This window comes from Erpetoichthys calabaricus, chromosome 2, assembly GCF_900747795.2.
Source record: "Erpetoichthys calabaricus chromosome 2, fErpCal1.3, whole genome shotgun sequence".
NCBI classification, from domain to species: Eukaryota; Metazoa; Chordata; class Cladistia; order Polypteriformes; family Polypteridae; genus Erpetoichthys; species Erpetoichthys calabaricus.
This window is the reverse complement of record NC_041395.2, coordinates 205,083,993-205,100,560: the sequence shown is the minus strand read 5'-3', so window position 1 is coordinate 205,100,560 and position 16,568 is coordinate 205,083,993. Positions and strand designations below refer to the sequence as shown.

General features: G+C 37.3%; 1 protein-coding gene across 5 annotated transcripts in view; it reads right to left on the bottom strand.

Moving 5' to 3' along the window:
- The window catches only part of LOC114646724 (lisH domain-containing protein ARMC9), a 136,401-nt gene that overhangs the window by 43,415 nt on the left and 76,418 nt on the right, over window positions 1–16,568 (bottom strand). For all 5 annotated transcript variants that reach the window (XR_007934032.1, XM_051922227.1, XM_051922226.1 and 2 more), the window contains 9 exons: window positions 15,094–15,186; window positions 8,788–8,878; window positions 8,571–8,694; window positions 4,468–4,607; window positions 4,188–4,264; window positions 3,598–3,672; window positions 3,417–3,507; window positions 2,890–2,948; window positions 1,146–1,250 (listed from right to left, as the gene is read on the bottom strand). Coding sequence is in view for 4 of the 5 variants with exons in the window: in XM_051922227.1 (XP_051778187.1) it covers window positions 1,146–1,250; window positions 2,890–2,948; window positions 3,417–3,507; window positions 3,598–3,672; window positions 4,188–4,264; window positions 4,468–4,607; window positions 8,571–8,694; window positions 8,788–8,878; window positions 15,094–15,186 (855 nt within the window). In the remaining variant the exon portion in view is untranslated. The remainder of the gene's footprint in view (window positions 1–1,145; window positions 1,251–2,889; window positions 2,949–3,416; window positions 3,508–3,597; window positions 3,673–4,187; window positions 4,265–4,467; window positions 4,608–8,570; window positions 8,695–8,787; window positions 8,879–15,093; window positions 15,187–16,568) is intronic.

Below are 16,568 nucleotides of genomic sequence, written 5' to 3'. Positions count from 1 at the left end.
ACAGGATTAAATTAACTTCTAACATTTGTTCATATTTTTTTTGTTTGATTGCATGATATGCACATGCTTAATCTTTCCCTCACTAGCAGTCATTAGATGGCCATTGGGACGCATATGCACAATGTTACACCAACAGCAACGGGGAAACTACTAAAAAAACACAATACTTCTGCAAAATAAAGTTTTGAAATGGCACAAATAATCATTTTTAGTAGCACAGTAAGGCATATTTATTTTTTAATTAATGCGGATAGTTTACTTGACCTATTTCACCTTCTACATTCCACCCTTATATTGTAATGAATGCCTTAGCCCAGTCTATTTATTTTTAAATTTGATACTTTAAATTTCTTCTCATGTTTTACCAAATAATGATACAAGTCGAAGCTTAATTTCTAATGTGCAAATTACATTTATCTGATTACTGTTTGACTTGCTTTGCAGCCATGTAGGATGTATGAGCCAAAGATTTGTAATGGCAGTCAAGGGACTGCTTGTGACAGTTTAGGATCCCAATGAAAATGTAGTGGTTTAAACCAGTTTCATTTAGAAGGCTCCTACAGTCCACATATACATTTTAAGATACGTGTGATCAACCCATGAATAGTTCACAGAGTAAAGTAAGGCTCCTAACATGCTTATCCTCAAGAGTAATTTTTAAAAATTCTGCCATTTTTTTTTATCTTGCACCATTAATTAAGTATATCATGAAAGACAACAATTTATATATATATATATATTATATATATATATATATATATATATATATATATATATATATATATATGCTTACTTGTTAGCTGCGATTCATGTAACAGACGGTTAGGGAATGGGTAATATATATAGGCAGAAAGAAAGAGGTGATACAATGGTAAAGGAATTAAATCACTTTTAGGGAGTTTTAATTTGCACTGGGTAGGTCTTTATTACTGTTGATCCCCGATTAGTTAATATTGGTTACCAGCAACCCTACACTATATTTAAAAATAAGCCATAAAATATCAACAGATTTTTAATTTTTTACTTTCAGGCAAATTACAAAAGACACTGGCTACAAACATCAATCCCTAAATATTAAACAATACCAGCTATTCTTTACCAATATACCGTAGGTTACTGGCTCTGGGATTATTGTTTTAACTTACCCCAAAATATTCTGAATTTAGCAATGCCTCTCCGGACAACTCTCTTGGCTGAGGTTGCAATACTTCTGCTTTGTCAAGATCAGATTCCATTGCATTCTGGTTTTCCTGTGAAAAGACCACACTTTATTTCTTGAATACATCATAAACTTCTCAAAATGTTTTATGACATTTATGATTAAATAAATTAAACAATTATTCTGGCATGGAAGCCTGAAGTTCTAAGCTTGCTCAAAAATATTAATAATATACTTTTTCCCATATAAAAATACAGTATGATGACAAGTTTCATCTGCACTTTTTTAGTTTAATTCAGCAGGGTCTAAATAAAAAAAAAATATTTTTATAATTATAATATAAATAAATTAGAACCCTATAACACAGTTTGACTGGGAATGTTAACCCAGTACTATGATAACAATATACTTTCATATTAATATTTTTCAGAAAAGTCACTTTGGGGTATTTGTGCCAATCACTACAGCAATGTGCTACTGAAAATGTGCAAGGTTTCTTTACAGACAAAAATGCAATTTTGAGTACCAGGATAAGCATTTTTTCTTATTCCAAATGTTAAGTTTCATTGGTCTGCAGAATTACTCCTTGACAAACTTCACATATGTAGTGGAAAGGCAGCCTGCTCTCCAGGGGCCTCATTTATAATACTATGCATGGATTTGGGTGTAAATGCTTGTGGCCATCATCTTGTGAATGTGAATGCATCTCTAACTACACCCCACTGCCACCCTGACTACAATGATACATGGACTATGCTAATCAATCTTGTACATAAGCACAATGCTGCAGATCTTCATGGGCTGATAGATCAGCCTAAGTCTTGACATATAGTGCTCCACAAATGAGTATGCCAAAAACATGCATGGCCATTATCACCTGGCACTTGTAATGACATAATTGCTGCTATGACTAGTATAGGCCATATGAAAAACTAAAGGTTCAGGCAGTTATCTTACCAACAAGCCAGATACCACATAAAGCATCATTAGCAAATTGTTTGCCAAAGCTACTTTGGAAAACTGGACACTGCTGCAAATTGCCTTTTTATATTGGCAAAAACATTTTTGTTTTGTGTATGTACATCCACACCAAATAAGAACCAAATAATAGTGCCTCTTTGGTCAGTTAATGGCTTCCAGCACAGCGGAAAAGATGGAATGAAGCTTGCCAATTCCCTGAAAAGTGACAAAAGATAGGCAATATAAACTGACAAAAACTCTGAAAAAGTTCTTCAGTGAAAATACACAGCATAATTGAACAGGTCTTGGATCAATATTAAGGGAGATAGCCAGTCAAAGTCATAATCCTCATCACCCCTCAATAAGTTCAAACTTTGTTAGTTTAAATCTACCTTAATATTGATCCAAGACCCGTGCAATTCCATTTCTACGGGTTACTCATATGACCAAATCAATATGCCAAGCTTCGTTAAAATCTGTGGTGATAAGGTCCAAAAGTGTGATGATTTGACATGGAATTACCCGATGGTCCCTATGTCTAATGCTTCCTTATCATGGGGTATGAAGATTTTAAAAACCAGCTGATGCTTTATAATACAGAGGACAACCAGAATTTTGTGTGATGGCAGAAAAGGTAAAAAAAAAAGGGTAATTAACAATTTGAATGAAAAATGACTATCATAAAAAAACACTAGCTCTTGTTTCTCCTTTATACAAATGTAAACAAAGTAAACACTCCCCCAAAGTTCATAAAATTAAATATCTCTTACTTCATCATAATCATCTTCATCCTCATCATCTGACTCAAGCCCATCATCATAAACTTCAGCTTTATGCATTAAAAAAAATTAATAAAAAAAGATATTAATATCTCATCACATACATTCTTTCACTTACAAAAGAACAAAGCTAAGAAATGAATGAAAGCTGTAGCATTACTAGGATGTCTTATTGATATGGGCATTTGTATGAAGGGCAACTAAATGTCAGAATAAGCTAAGATTTCATTTGTATTGATTTTTCATTGGGTGAGCGGACCCCTCAAATCCCCTCCATCTCCACACCCACCAATAGCTATGCCCTGGCAGCAAGGGTTCCTTATTTATTTATATTTAATATAAAACATGCATCATGCATTTCCTAAGTCATTTACTACAACATGCCATTATAAAATATTATGCTAACACAAAATGTGTTTAAGTCGAGCCAAACCAGTCTATTGGTAGTGCTCTGATAAACTAGAAAAGTACATTGTTTGTCCTAAATCGCAAATCAAGATACAGATTTCTGCACCAACCTGAATTAAGCTGCTTAATGATGAACTCAATTTGCCTATTCATCTCTGCATTTCCTTCTTTACAAAAGCAACGGAGAATTTCTTCCATACCCTTTAGAAGGAAATAGGATTACTATAAAAAATATGGTGAATAGATTTATTTTTAAGCAGGTTCACTTAGGGATTTACAAAAATAACCTACCATGGCTTTTGCCTCCTCACGTATTGAGGGAATTGCAAGAATACTGTAGAGAGCTCCATTTACATATGGGCGAATCTTAACAATAAAGAAGAAAAAATTCGAGTCAACGTTTTTGACATTTTGAAGTTGAAGTAGTGAATGTTCTTTCCGAAAAAAAGTGACAAAAACAATCAAGATATATACGCAAGTCTCACCCCTCATCTTTTTTTTTTTTTTAATCAACACTTTTATCTAAAGCACCTTAGAAAGTACAATAGGTTCTAAAGTACATGTGTTTGAGTTTGTATGGATCAATTTAGATGCATGTCTATGTCTTATTCACTGCACTGTGTGTGAAATAAGGGAAGGACTTTTTAGCCTTATTTATCTGAAGATGCTGGAGATGATTACAGCAGGTACAATATAACAGAACTGCACTGTTCGGAGCTTGATGTGTAAGGTGAAATGTATCCCTCTAGCAGTTGCTATTTTTTGAAAAGTATTATTTTCAAAGTGCATTTCAACAGTTAACCTTGAGACATTTTTAAGGACCAGCTCTTCATGAAAAATCAGCAAGAGTACTCATTCAACGTATTTATTTTAGACATTACCTCATAATTCTCATGGCCCAGCAGGTCAGACAGCACCTTGAGAACATGTTTAGCATGCTGGGCACACTTTTTCTTAGCTGCAAGGTTTAAATAAACAGAAGATATGAGGTTTAAAAAAATTAAAGTCACAACAAAATTTGTTGTTTTATTTGCTTATAAAACACAGCACAGATGCTTAATGTCAGATACATAGTACCTATTTATAAACTTAAAAATAAAGAAAGAAGATCTGTTAAGAAGCTCTACAGCTCTACTGCAAATTAATCAAAAGCTACAATACCTGCAGTCCTGAGGCAGAGATTCATGAGGAGGGCCACGGAATATTCTAAGGTGTAGTCAGAAAGAGAATCAGTATCCTCCAGTACATTTACCAGCCACATAACAATTCCATCTTGGATCATTGCTGTTTGTGCTGCACGTCTAGACATAATTAAATTTAATATGCTCTAGTGAATATTTTGATATTTGAGCAAATATAAATGCTTCAAGTTTATAAAAACACCTAATATTTGAGTTGAAAATGTACAAATACAATTTATATCCATTTATTCTTTTATCATAAAACATAGGATCAGGTGGCAGTTAGTAAGAGATCCTGAACCAGATGGCAGCTTCTCACCAGGACACCTCTTGCACAAAGCCACAGTAACTGAAACAAAAGGCAACTTAACGTTACTAATTAACCAGTTAACCTAATGTGGACATCTTTCACGCTTCTTGGAGTACCCTGAGAAAAAATATGCATAAACAGGAGGGGTGAGTGTACACTCCAGTTAGTAACTAAGCTAAAAAAGGTGCAAGGCAGCAGTACAAAGTGCCATCATGCCACCCAGTAAATATGCTTAATACAAATGTCTGAAACTGCTAGATTTACTGAAGTACAGAATGTGTCCTGCATGCTAACATCAACATTTCTGGTTCTTCAATAGTGCTTGTTACATTGGTGTAAAAAGTTGCTTTTTAGGCCGTAACACATATTGTACGGCACTGCTTTCCTTAAGAAGTGGATTTTTTTTGTTGCTATTTTTCACATGCACAGAGGCAATGGTGAAAAAGTGAGCGAGACTGACAAATGTGGCTCATAATTTCTTAACAGTGCTTGAACGAGTCTTCTGCAGCAATGTCCAGTGAAACATAAATAAGCTCATGATTTAAAAATAAGTAGTAAGAGACATAAGTGGAAGATATGAATAAAAATAATATTAAGGATTGACAAATAAATTATGTAAAGCTTAAGCAGGTTTAATTTATAAAGAGAGTTAAGGTGAAAGTCTTATAACTAGCATAGGATGCACAAGGTCAAGAAGTTTAACAACAACTGGATTATATTAAAGCTTCTATTTAAATTCTTCATAGATGGTTAAAAAAGATTTACCAAAAACAGTTAATGAGGCCTTTACATTGTCAGCATTGTTTGCAATCCTGAAAGAGATATGACCTAATCAAATTAAATTATACTAGGCCTATAGGGCCAATTTCATCACATATACGGAAGAGTTTGGGAATTGGAACAACTTGCCAGGAATCCTTTGATACTGTGTACCCCTCAACTGATCCTAAGAAACCTGTCCACACAGGGACAGAGAAGTCAGTCATGATTGGATTTAAATACATGCTAATAGGTGTACACTGTCCACAAAAATCAAAAATCGGGAGTCAAACACCCATGAAGGGTGCGGAGAGGAGTATAGTTGATGTTGCTGAGTAAGAACGATTAAGCTATACAAAGAAGATGAGGTATTATATGACCTGTAGAACAAGACACTTTCTTTAATTGCAAACAACTAGAGAGAAATTACAAAATTACAGCTATAGGCCTAATAAGTGCCAGAATATATTGGACATTGTAAGACTGGAAAGAGAGCAATATATTACCTACATGATTAGCAAGATTATTATAAAGAGGAAACATATGCTGCTGCTTCTATCTGTTGTGCCTCCATTAGTTAACATATGAGTAGGGCTGTGGAGTTACTTTTGGTAGGGTTAGAAAAAAAAAACTTATTGCCTTGAATCTCAAGTGGTTTAATAAGCAGGAGTACAACTTCACTTGTGATAGTTGTCAATTTTTAAGTGGATAGCCAACTAATAAAAAACACACCAATACCTGCAAAAATAATTTGATTTAATGATATTTAAAAAATTTTGAAATATTCCACAAGCAAGGCTACAATGGTGCACAGGAGATACAACGTATTTAAAAAAATGAAACATAACGAAGACATGAAAATAACAGAGTGACCATGAGGGCCAGTGCAGCTTCAGTGTATATGTATGTAAAGGAAACAACAGATGCAGTCTTGGCAGAAAAAACATTATGCGAGGGGTAAGACAATGTATTATGCATTTGACTGTCTTGAGAAGGTATCTGACAGGGTGTCACGAGAGGTAGTGTGGTAGGTATTTAGAATGTTTGGTGATGAGGAATAGTTAGTGTACAGATATTGAGAGTTTTAAAGTGAAGGGGATTGCACCAGGAATCTGTCCAGAGTCTATTGCTTTTCATGATAGTTATGGAGGCAGTTACCACAGAAGTGCGAGAATTGTCAAATTGATGGCAATCAGAATAGCTTTTGTATGCCATATTGATGGCAAAAAGTGAAACAAGAAAAATATATTGAACTGGAAACCTACTTTGGAAGTGAAGGGCCTCAAAGAAAATATTAGTAATGTAATAGTTTTGGAGAGAGATGGAAAGTTCTGTTAAAGTGACATGTTGAGGGCAGATGTAGATGTGGACCCAGTCTTAGCTGTGAGGGGAGAGAGAGGTGCACAGTCCTGGGAGTTGTCCCTCATTCTGATTTCTAAAGCACTGAAAGGAATAAAGATTATGAAAAATATGTGAGGGAATAGTATTATTTGTGTCAGTGAGATGTGGAAGATGTAAGTGGTACATGAGGCAAAGCTGGAAAGAACAGAAATGAAAATGACAAGGTGGATATGTGTACTGTCATAGAGTAATAAGATGGTAAAGGCTAAGTTAATAGTAAAACTTAGTGTTGAGGTGATAAGGAATGTACTGAGGAAAAACAGATTAACATAGTTTGGCCATGTCAAAGAATGACTGAGTGAACAGGTGCTCCAAGATGGAGATAAATGCAATAAGGCCAAAATAAGATATGTTTGGAGGTGATGTCTGAAGATACAGTATGAAAAGAAAAGGGGTCATGCTACATTCACATATTATCAGGGTTTTCATATAAAAATAAATATACACACACCACCAAAACCTTTTAATGACCTTATAAACACATCCCCATTCCTTTTGGTGACTGATTTTTTTTTTTTTTAAATGTTCCATTGGCTTAACCTTTTGCACATAAATCACTCTCTAGTATTGAATACCAGGTGATCAGAGGGCAAATTCATTAATACAGGGTCAATTTAGGACAATTAGTTTAATAAGCACATCTTTGGAATGTGACAAGAAATCTATACTGCTCCATACCAGTTGTATTTAAAGTTTCCCCATCATTACACAGATCAATAAAATAAGAATACTGGGTTTATTTTATGATACTTATAAAATGATTCTACATATGTAACAACTAAGGATTGCAGCTTATGTGTAGAGCTTGTATTTTTTAAATTTTTGATTAATGTTATGATATATTACTTGTAAGTGTCAGAATGCATGGACTGACATCCCAACTGGGGTTGGGGAAGAGCTCTACCCAGCCAGAAGACAATAATGGATAGATCACAGGAATGGAGGTGCAACCCGGTGAGGATGGCCCTCTGTTTATATCTGATTTTGGATGATCAACCAATTGATGAAGAATTCATCCCTCAGCACAAGAGGCAGCAGTGCTCCCCTGGCTGGATCCCACTTTGGATACCCCGAAGGTTACCTGGGAGTTGTAGTGCAAAAGGGTGGCCCTGTCAAAGCCCTTTGGTGCCACGGAGAGGATGCTATGAAGAACAGACCATTTTTTGGGGAGTTCCCATAGAACCTAAAAGTACAGCCAGTAGGCCCTACTGAGGCACCGAGGCGAAGATAAAAGAGCCATCTCACTGCATTGGGGAGTCAGAGTCAGAAGACATAAAAGATGATGGAGGTGCCTTATTGGTTATTTGTATGGTGAACAACTGATAGGATACTGGGGCAAGGTACTAAAAACAAAATATTTTTATTTATCTTGAAAATGTATGCAGCAGATTTGTGTTTGGGCTCTGGAGAGCCTCATAATGGTCACATACTATAACCAGAAAAAATGACTCCTGTAAAAGACCTACTGAAGATCGATATTACTGATTAAATTATGGTAACAACAGAGTAAAAATAAACAGAACTAACAAGAACTAATATTTCGTAAGCTGAATAAGAGTCAAGGTAATAAATAGAAATTTGTTTTTTAAAAGGCACTCTCACAAAGCACTTACCTAAGGCTCAATTTCTGTAAGGCACCAAGAACATTCTCTCTCATAAGGTAATCTTTCTCACCATTCTTCAGTGTATTCTCCAGCACTCTCAGTAGCACTGGATTCTGGGATAGATATATTCGCCCTGGAAAAAAAGATGTGTGTAAAGAGAATAAAGTTCTCCTTCTTTAATTAATTAAAAAAAAATAAGGCCAAAGAATATATATAAACTCATTACCCTCAGCTAAAGAAGCAATAGCATTAATTAGTCGTGCCATGTATTGCCTAACAATCTCACTCTTGGAATTCAGCAACTGAAGTACACTTCTCTGTAATATGAACAGAAAAAAGAAAGTTGACTTCTTTTTTGAAAATAAAGAGAAACAACATACAGTTGTTTTTTTTATAAACATGTCTTTGCATCTTGCATTACATCAAACATAATTAAATTTCTAATTCATCCATTTTCCAACCCGCTGAATCTGAACACAGGGTCACGGGGGTCTGCTGGAGCCAATCCCAGCCAACACAGGGCACAAGGCAGGAACCAATCCCAGGCAGGGTGCCATATTAAAATATACTGGTAGGGTAATTCAAAATAATGTCCTTTTATTTCTTCTTAATCACAAAGAATAAATATGTAGTTCTTCAAACAAAAGATAAATAATCATAAATACAGTCATATGAAAAAGTTTGGGAACCCCTCTTAATTCTTTGGATATTTGTTTATCATTGGCTGAGCTTTCAAAGTAGCAACTTTCTTTTAATATAAGACATGCCTTATGGAAACAGTAGTATTTCAGCAGTGACATTAAGTTTATTGGATTAACAGAAAATATGCAATATGCATCATAACAAAATTAGGTGCATAAATTTGGGCACCCCAACATAGATATTACATCAATACTTAGTTAGGCCTCCTATTGCAAATATAACAGCTTCTAGATGACTCCTATAGCCTTTGATGAGTGTCTGGAATCTGGATGGAGGTATTTTTGACCATTCTTCCATACAAAATCTCTCCAGTTCAGTTCAATTTGATGGCTGCTGAGCATGGACAGCTTGCTTCTTTAATCATCTCATACATTTTCGATGATATTGAAGTCATGGGACTGTGACGGCCATTCCAGAACATTGTAGTTCTACCTCTGCATGAATGCCTTTGTAGATTTCAAACTGTGTTTTGGGTCATTGTCAATTTGGAATATCCAACCACTGCGTAACTTCAACTTTGTGACTGATGCTTGAACATTATCCTGAAGAATTTGTTGATATTGGGTTGAATTCATCTGACCCTCGAATTTAACAAGGGTCTCAGTCCCTGAACTAGCCACACAGCATGATGGAACCTCCACCAAATTTGACAGTAGGTAGTAGGTGTTTTTCTTGGAATGCGGTGTTGTTCTTCTGCCATGCAAAGTGCTTTTTGTTATGACCAAATAACTCAATTTTTGTCTCATCAGTCCAAAGCACTTTGTTCCAAAATTAATCTGGCTTGTCTAAATGAGCATTTGCGTACAACAAGCGACTGTCTGTGGCGTGTGTGCAGAAATGGCTTCTTTCTCATCACCCTGCCATATAGATGTTCTTTGTGCAAATTGCGCTGAATTGCAGAACGATGTACAGATACACCATCTGCAGCAAGATGTTCTTACAGGTCTTTGGAGGTGATCTGTGGGTTGTCTGTAACCATTCTCACAATCCTGCGCATATGCCGCTCCTGTATTTTTCTTGGCCTGCCAGACCTGGGTTTAAAGGCAAATGTGCCTGTGACCTTCCATTTCCTGATTACATTCCTTACAGTTGAAACTGACAGTTTAAACCTCTGAGATAGCTTTTTGTAGCCTTCCCCTAAACCAGGGGTCTGCAACCTTCACTATCAAAAGAGCCATTTTGCCCCCTCTTCCTCCAAAGAAAAATAGTCTGGAGCCGCAAAACATAACACAGCTTATAAACTTGTAAAATCTAAAAAAAGATTAAAACTTTTAAATGTTACAACCACGGAATACAACAAACAGAAGTGCAGTGTGCATGTGTAGGCCTACTTTGAAATAAATTTAACTGAACTCTGCAGGCCTATTTGAGTCCTTCCTATACCTGTATAAAATTAAAATAAAAACTAGCCCACTTTAATATAAATAAAACATTTAGCTGTAGCTTAGCAGCTTTAAAAAAGTAAACATAAAATTCCATTTCAGTGTGCTCTCATCCTCTTCAGGTTTCCCTCTCAGCCAGCAATCAACTGAAGCACCTGAACATACAAAAAAACCTACATCAGCTCCGGGTCTGAAATAAATGTGTGTTTTTTTTTTTTTTTAAAATATTAGCCTATTAAATGCTATTGTTCTCACCTGTTTAATGTGACTTCTGTTTCTGAAGTTTGCTGCAGTTCATCTCTAGCACTTTGAGCTACTTTTTGTATGAAAATGTGCTATATAAATAAATGTTGTTGTTGTTCTATGTCGGGGCTATACGATGTGACTTTGACCTTCACACAGGACTGCAGGCTCATGTGTGAGGTGGGAGAGATAGTTGGACTTTATGAAGTTCATGCTTGAGAAAACTTGCTCACATAAGTATGTTGAGCCAAAGATGGACAGGACTCCAAATGCATATTTTTTCATGTTCATATATGTTTCGGGAATGGCACTCCATGTATTGAAAACAAGTTTGTCGGGTTTGGGGAGGTTTTCAATATCAGTCCATTTGTGCTCTTTAGCGAGAGTAGCCTTCTGACGGGCGACTTCTTCAAGATCCGCTGTCAGGCATTTGAACTTGGACACCCATAAATCTTTATCCGCTATGCGGCCAGTTCAATTTCTAGATCGGGCTTACTTACTCCTGTGAATGCGGATGTGTTCAGCAGGGATGGGTCGATGTCCAGGGAAGGAGAGAGTGTTTTTTTTCTTTCTGAACTCACTGAATCTTTCTCTAAATGCAGCTTGCATTGCAATAATTGTACGGTGGAAATAATCACAATTTATGTGAATGTTCACTGCTTTGAACTCTCTCAGGGAGGGGAAGTGAGAGAGTGTACCTTTCTGTACATCTCTGGCAAACACTGTCATCATGCGCTCAAACACCAAAACATCCTACGCCAAAACATTTAAAGTCAGAGAATAGATGCTCTGATCTTTTTATGAACGATTCTTTCATGTATTCTCCGTCTGTGAACGGCTTACCCCTCCTTACGATCTCTTGAGCTGCCACAAAACTAGCAGCTGTAGTTGATTGTGGAGAAGTGATCCACTTTTTGAAAGTATGTTTGCTCTGTTCAGCTTTCCGTTGCAGTTCCGAAATTGCTCTCTTTCGCTCATCTTCACTTGGGTATTTTTCAGTGAATGCTGAGTGCTTGTTTCGAAAATGTCTTTCAACGTTACATTTTTTGTTGTTCGATAATTTATCGCCACATATTAAGCACACCGGTAAGCCAGCGTCGTTGGTGGTGAAGGCAAATGCTTCTGTCCACGCAGAATTAAACTCTCTGTTCTCTTCTGGGATTTTTCATTTTTGGGATTTATTCATGGTTAGTGCAGGGGTCGCACACTCCAGAAGCCACCTGCAGGTAAAGGCGAGGGCTATAGACGTAGATGTGACGCATATTTTAGTTGACAAATTATAAATAAAAAATAAAAATTAGATGTTAAAGTGTATAACAGTAGTAGTAGTAAATAAACATTATATAAATTACATATATTATATACAAATTAAATTAAGAAATTGCCGTTATTCATTTTCATGTTTTTTTTTTTTTTTTGTCAAGGCTAAAAGGAGCCATTACAAGGAGGCTGAAGAGCCGCATGCGGCTCCAGAGCCGCGGGTTGCCGACCCCTGCCCTAAACCATAATACTGAACAATCTTTGTTTTCAGATCTTTTGAGAGTTGCTTTGAGGATCCCATGCTGTCACTCTTCAGAGGAGAGTCAAAGGCAAGCACAACTTGCAATTGACCACCTTAAATACCTTTTCTCATGATTGGACACACCTGTCTATGAAGTTCAAGGCTTAACGAGCTAATCCAACCAATTTGGTGTTGCACGTAATCAGTATTGAGCAGTTACATGCATTCAAATCAGCAAAATTACAAAGGTACCAATTTTTTACACAGCCAGATTTTCACATTTGATTTAATTTCATACAACTAAATACTGCTTCACTAAAAATCTTTGTTCGGAAAACACCCCAGTACTCAGATGTTCCTAGGAAATGAAAGACATACCATGGTTATCTTTTTTGTTAAAAGTAGAGTAAATTATTATGCAGGCTGAGAGGGATTCCCAAACGTTTTCATATAATTGTAAATAATAATCATATAGAACTTGAAAACAGTCTTTTCCTAGGGTCAGGTCAAGATGGGGAGCATGCACTGGTACAGCCCGTGGGTACACCCACCACACAACGAAACAGCTCGGGATCACAGTTGGCAAAGCCCAAGGCTGACATGAGGTCCAGTCCCACTCCATGGGAATGACCACGAATCTGCCGCACTCGGGTATTATGTGGGCGTCCCCTTGGCCTGGTCCAGCCGCTCAGGTCCTCAACAAGAAGAACCCTGCAAGCAGGATCACTCTTGGGGAATTGAGCCACATGGCCATAGTGCCTTAACTGACACTCCCTGGTGTCAGGTAATGTGTCTCATTTGGGACTCTGTGAGCAAGCGCTTGTTCGACACAAAGTCAAACCTGCGGTACCCAAGGATTCTCTGAAGAGACACAAACCGAAGCAGTTCAGACTTTGTCTCAGGTCACTGGATAGCGTTCATATCTTGCAGCCACAGACCAAAACAGGAAACCCCAGGACTCTAAAAACTTGGACCTTTGTCCTTTTTCAAAGATATCAGGAGCGCCACACACCCCTTTCCAGCAACCTCATGACCCCCCCAATCCATCCACAGAACTCAAAGGAAGAGTCACCAGAGACATGAATGTAGCTGCCAAAGTTAAGTAAACCTCTCAACGAGGTCGACACTTTGCAGACAAAAACACACTGCTGATGGTTGTGTCCAAGAGGTCATTGAAGGCCTGGATCTTGGTTTTTATCCAGGTCACATGCAAGCTCAGACACTCAAGACTCCTCGCTTAGTCTCGTGAGAGTCCGAATCAGAGCCTCCCTTAACTCCACAAAGATCACAGCATCGTCAGCAAAGTCAAGATCAGTGAATCTTTTTTTCTTCACCAACAGATGCCCCACAGCCACTGGACTTCACGACCCTCCCCAAAATCCAGTCCATGCAAGCACTGAACAAAAGTAGGAGCAAGAACACACCCCTGAAAAACCGCAGAATCAACTGGGAAAAATGCAGAGGTTCTGCCTTCACTCTACACAGCACACACAGTACTAGTGTAGAGACTGGCCATGATATCCAGCAACTTTGGGGGGATCTTCTGAAATCTCAGGATGTCCCACAGGGCAACTCCATTAACTTAGTTGAAGGCTTTATGAAAATCGACAAAGGCTGCAAAGAAACTCTGCCGATATTTGTGTTGCCGCTGGATGACAACCCTCAGTGCTAGGAAGCAGTCGATGTTAGACTTCTTAGGATTAAAACCAGACTGCTCTGGTTGCTGGTAGGTTGCTCATAGATCCAATTGAAGATGACACTAGAGAGGACCTTACCCAGCAACGAGAGCAGTGTTATCCCCCCCAAGTAGTTGCCGCAATCCATGCAATCACCAGGGACAAGACCCTTTTTCCAGTCAGTTGGGATGATGCCCATCTCCCAAATGGAAGCAAAGATTGCTTGTAATGCCAGGAGGACAACCTTATCACCAGCCAGGAGAAGTTCACCCCGGATACCACAGATCCTTGCAGTCTTCCCTACCCTCAGCTGGTTCACCACCTGTGCAATCTCAGTGAGATTGGGTGGTTCACTTCTAATTGGAGGATCAGCCTCAAGAACTGTGGATCCAGAGATTTCCAGTATCCTAGCTGGAGATTCTGCTTTAAACAGCAGCTCAAAGTAGCCAGCCCAGTGGGTCACAATTGCAGGGTCATCCATTAGGACCATTATATCATCTGCCCTGACTGAGACTCTCCCAAGAATCACATTTGGATGTGCGTCATGCTTCAATTCCTCTGTAAGCAGTACACGGGCCAATAAACCATTGATGGTATGTCCTATGGTATGATGTTAAACTGCATCCGGCCCTGCAAGCGGTCCTCCAACTTGCAGGGAAAACTTGGGGGTTGGTGGCAGGATTGGCACTCCAGCCACTATAAAAAAAAAAAAAAGCTCCAAAACGGCAGACAGGACTCCTTCCTGCTCTCTGTGGGAGTAGTTCTGCTGCAGCTGCCATAAGGAAAGCTGCTCGCATTTTGAAGGGGTTGGGGGAAAGCCCTCGGGAGTCTCATCCCCAGAAGAGTCGAAACCATCAGAGAGCCTTGTTGGGGATTGGAACTGGTGTGGAGCCGAGGCATCACCCGCTGTGCAGCGGGTGAATTGGGTCTCAATTTGAGATGGCCTATTCAGGTAGGCACATGGTATGTGTTGTCTTTTCCTTTGATTAACTTAATTTTGCAAACTGAAACAAATGTGATGACCCTACCTGATTACTGCTGTTGCACTGGAGCAAATCATTACTAATATAACCTTGCAATACAGCATCCCTCTGTTCTCCAGGATAGGATCTGGTCAGTCGCTGTAAATTAAAAGCAAAAACAGCAGTTAAAGAGACTGAAAGCAACTGAGAAGCACCCCAAAGTAAAATATTTCAGTTTATAGGATAATGCTTGATAACATGTTAAAGACAGAGGTGTAAAGAGCACTACAATTCTAATCAACTACAATCATTATTATTACTGTCAAATATTTACTTAAGTAAAACAATATGACGTGGTTAAAAATGTTGCCTTGGGGAAAAAAAAAAAGAAAAAAAAAAAACTCAAGTAAAATTTTGTTAATGAAATAAATTTGCCTAAATTAGTAAATATCCACGGTATAGTTTGGAAAGCACAAGCAGAATATACACAGAAATATAACAGATTTTATTTTTTTATCAAAAAGCAGATATTAATGCCAATTAAACACAAGTACACACTTACAAATAGAAACAGTGTATAAGGACATAAAATTTCAAAGTACAATTAATGTACAATCCTAGTAAATGCATGGTAAGTAACCAGAACCACCTCTAATCAGTTAACAACGTAGTCTGTAACAATCAATTATAAACTATTAATACACCAATAGTGTAAATAAGAAAAAAAGAAAAATTACTTCGGCAAATAAGGTCTGATAGCAGATGCACAAAATTAAAATGTTACCAACATCCAAACAGCAAACAGGTTTTAATCACACTGACATTAGGAAAGTGTAATCTGAACAGCAACAAAACATAGAAGCAAATATTATACATTAAAATTCTTGTGGTTAGGGTTAGGTACAGGTAATATATAATTTGTCAGCTGTTACTTGAAATATATATTGTTACTAGAAAGCAAGATATCTGCAACATGCACCTCATTTATACATTATGCACAAAAGTGGGGCATATTTTTTAAAAGATGGCCACTGTTAGCTTATCCTTTTACAAAACTGGGTACTACTTCAATCAAAAAAATATATGGCTCTCATAATTTTACTGTAGTATGTTTTAATGTCATTACCTTTGACTTTATTTTTATCATTTATGCTGTATCACAATAAACAAATTCACTAGTTTAAAAAAGTCAATTTACTTCCATGTGATTTTTGTAAATTTGAAGAAGTGTTCTTAAATGCAGATAACTTTTTTTTTTTTTTTTGAGACCCAGAATTTAAAGCACATGATATAAAGCTACTTCGTTTTATGTCTGCAAGACTGAATGGCTCTACTAAGTTTAACCAAGGATGTACAATCTCCACTTTATAAAGAGTGCTGCCATTGCTGACACTATACAAAATACTTGTCCTGCTTTTAACAAGGCTCTAAACAACAATGGGACTACACACTAGATTTAAGGTGGAAGCATTTACAGCACACACCGAGTTCTGGACCAATATATTAAGACTAGTTATAAAACTGTTCATGGATTTGAGTGT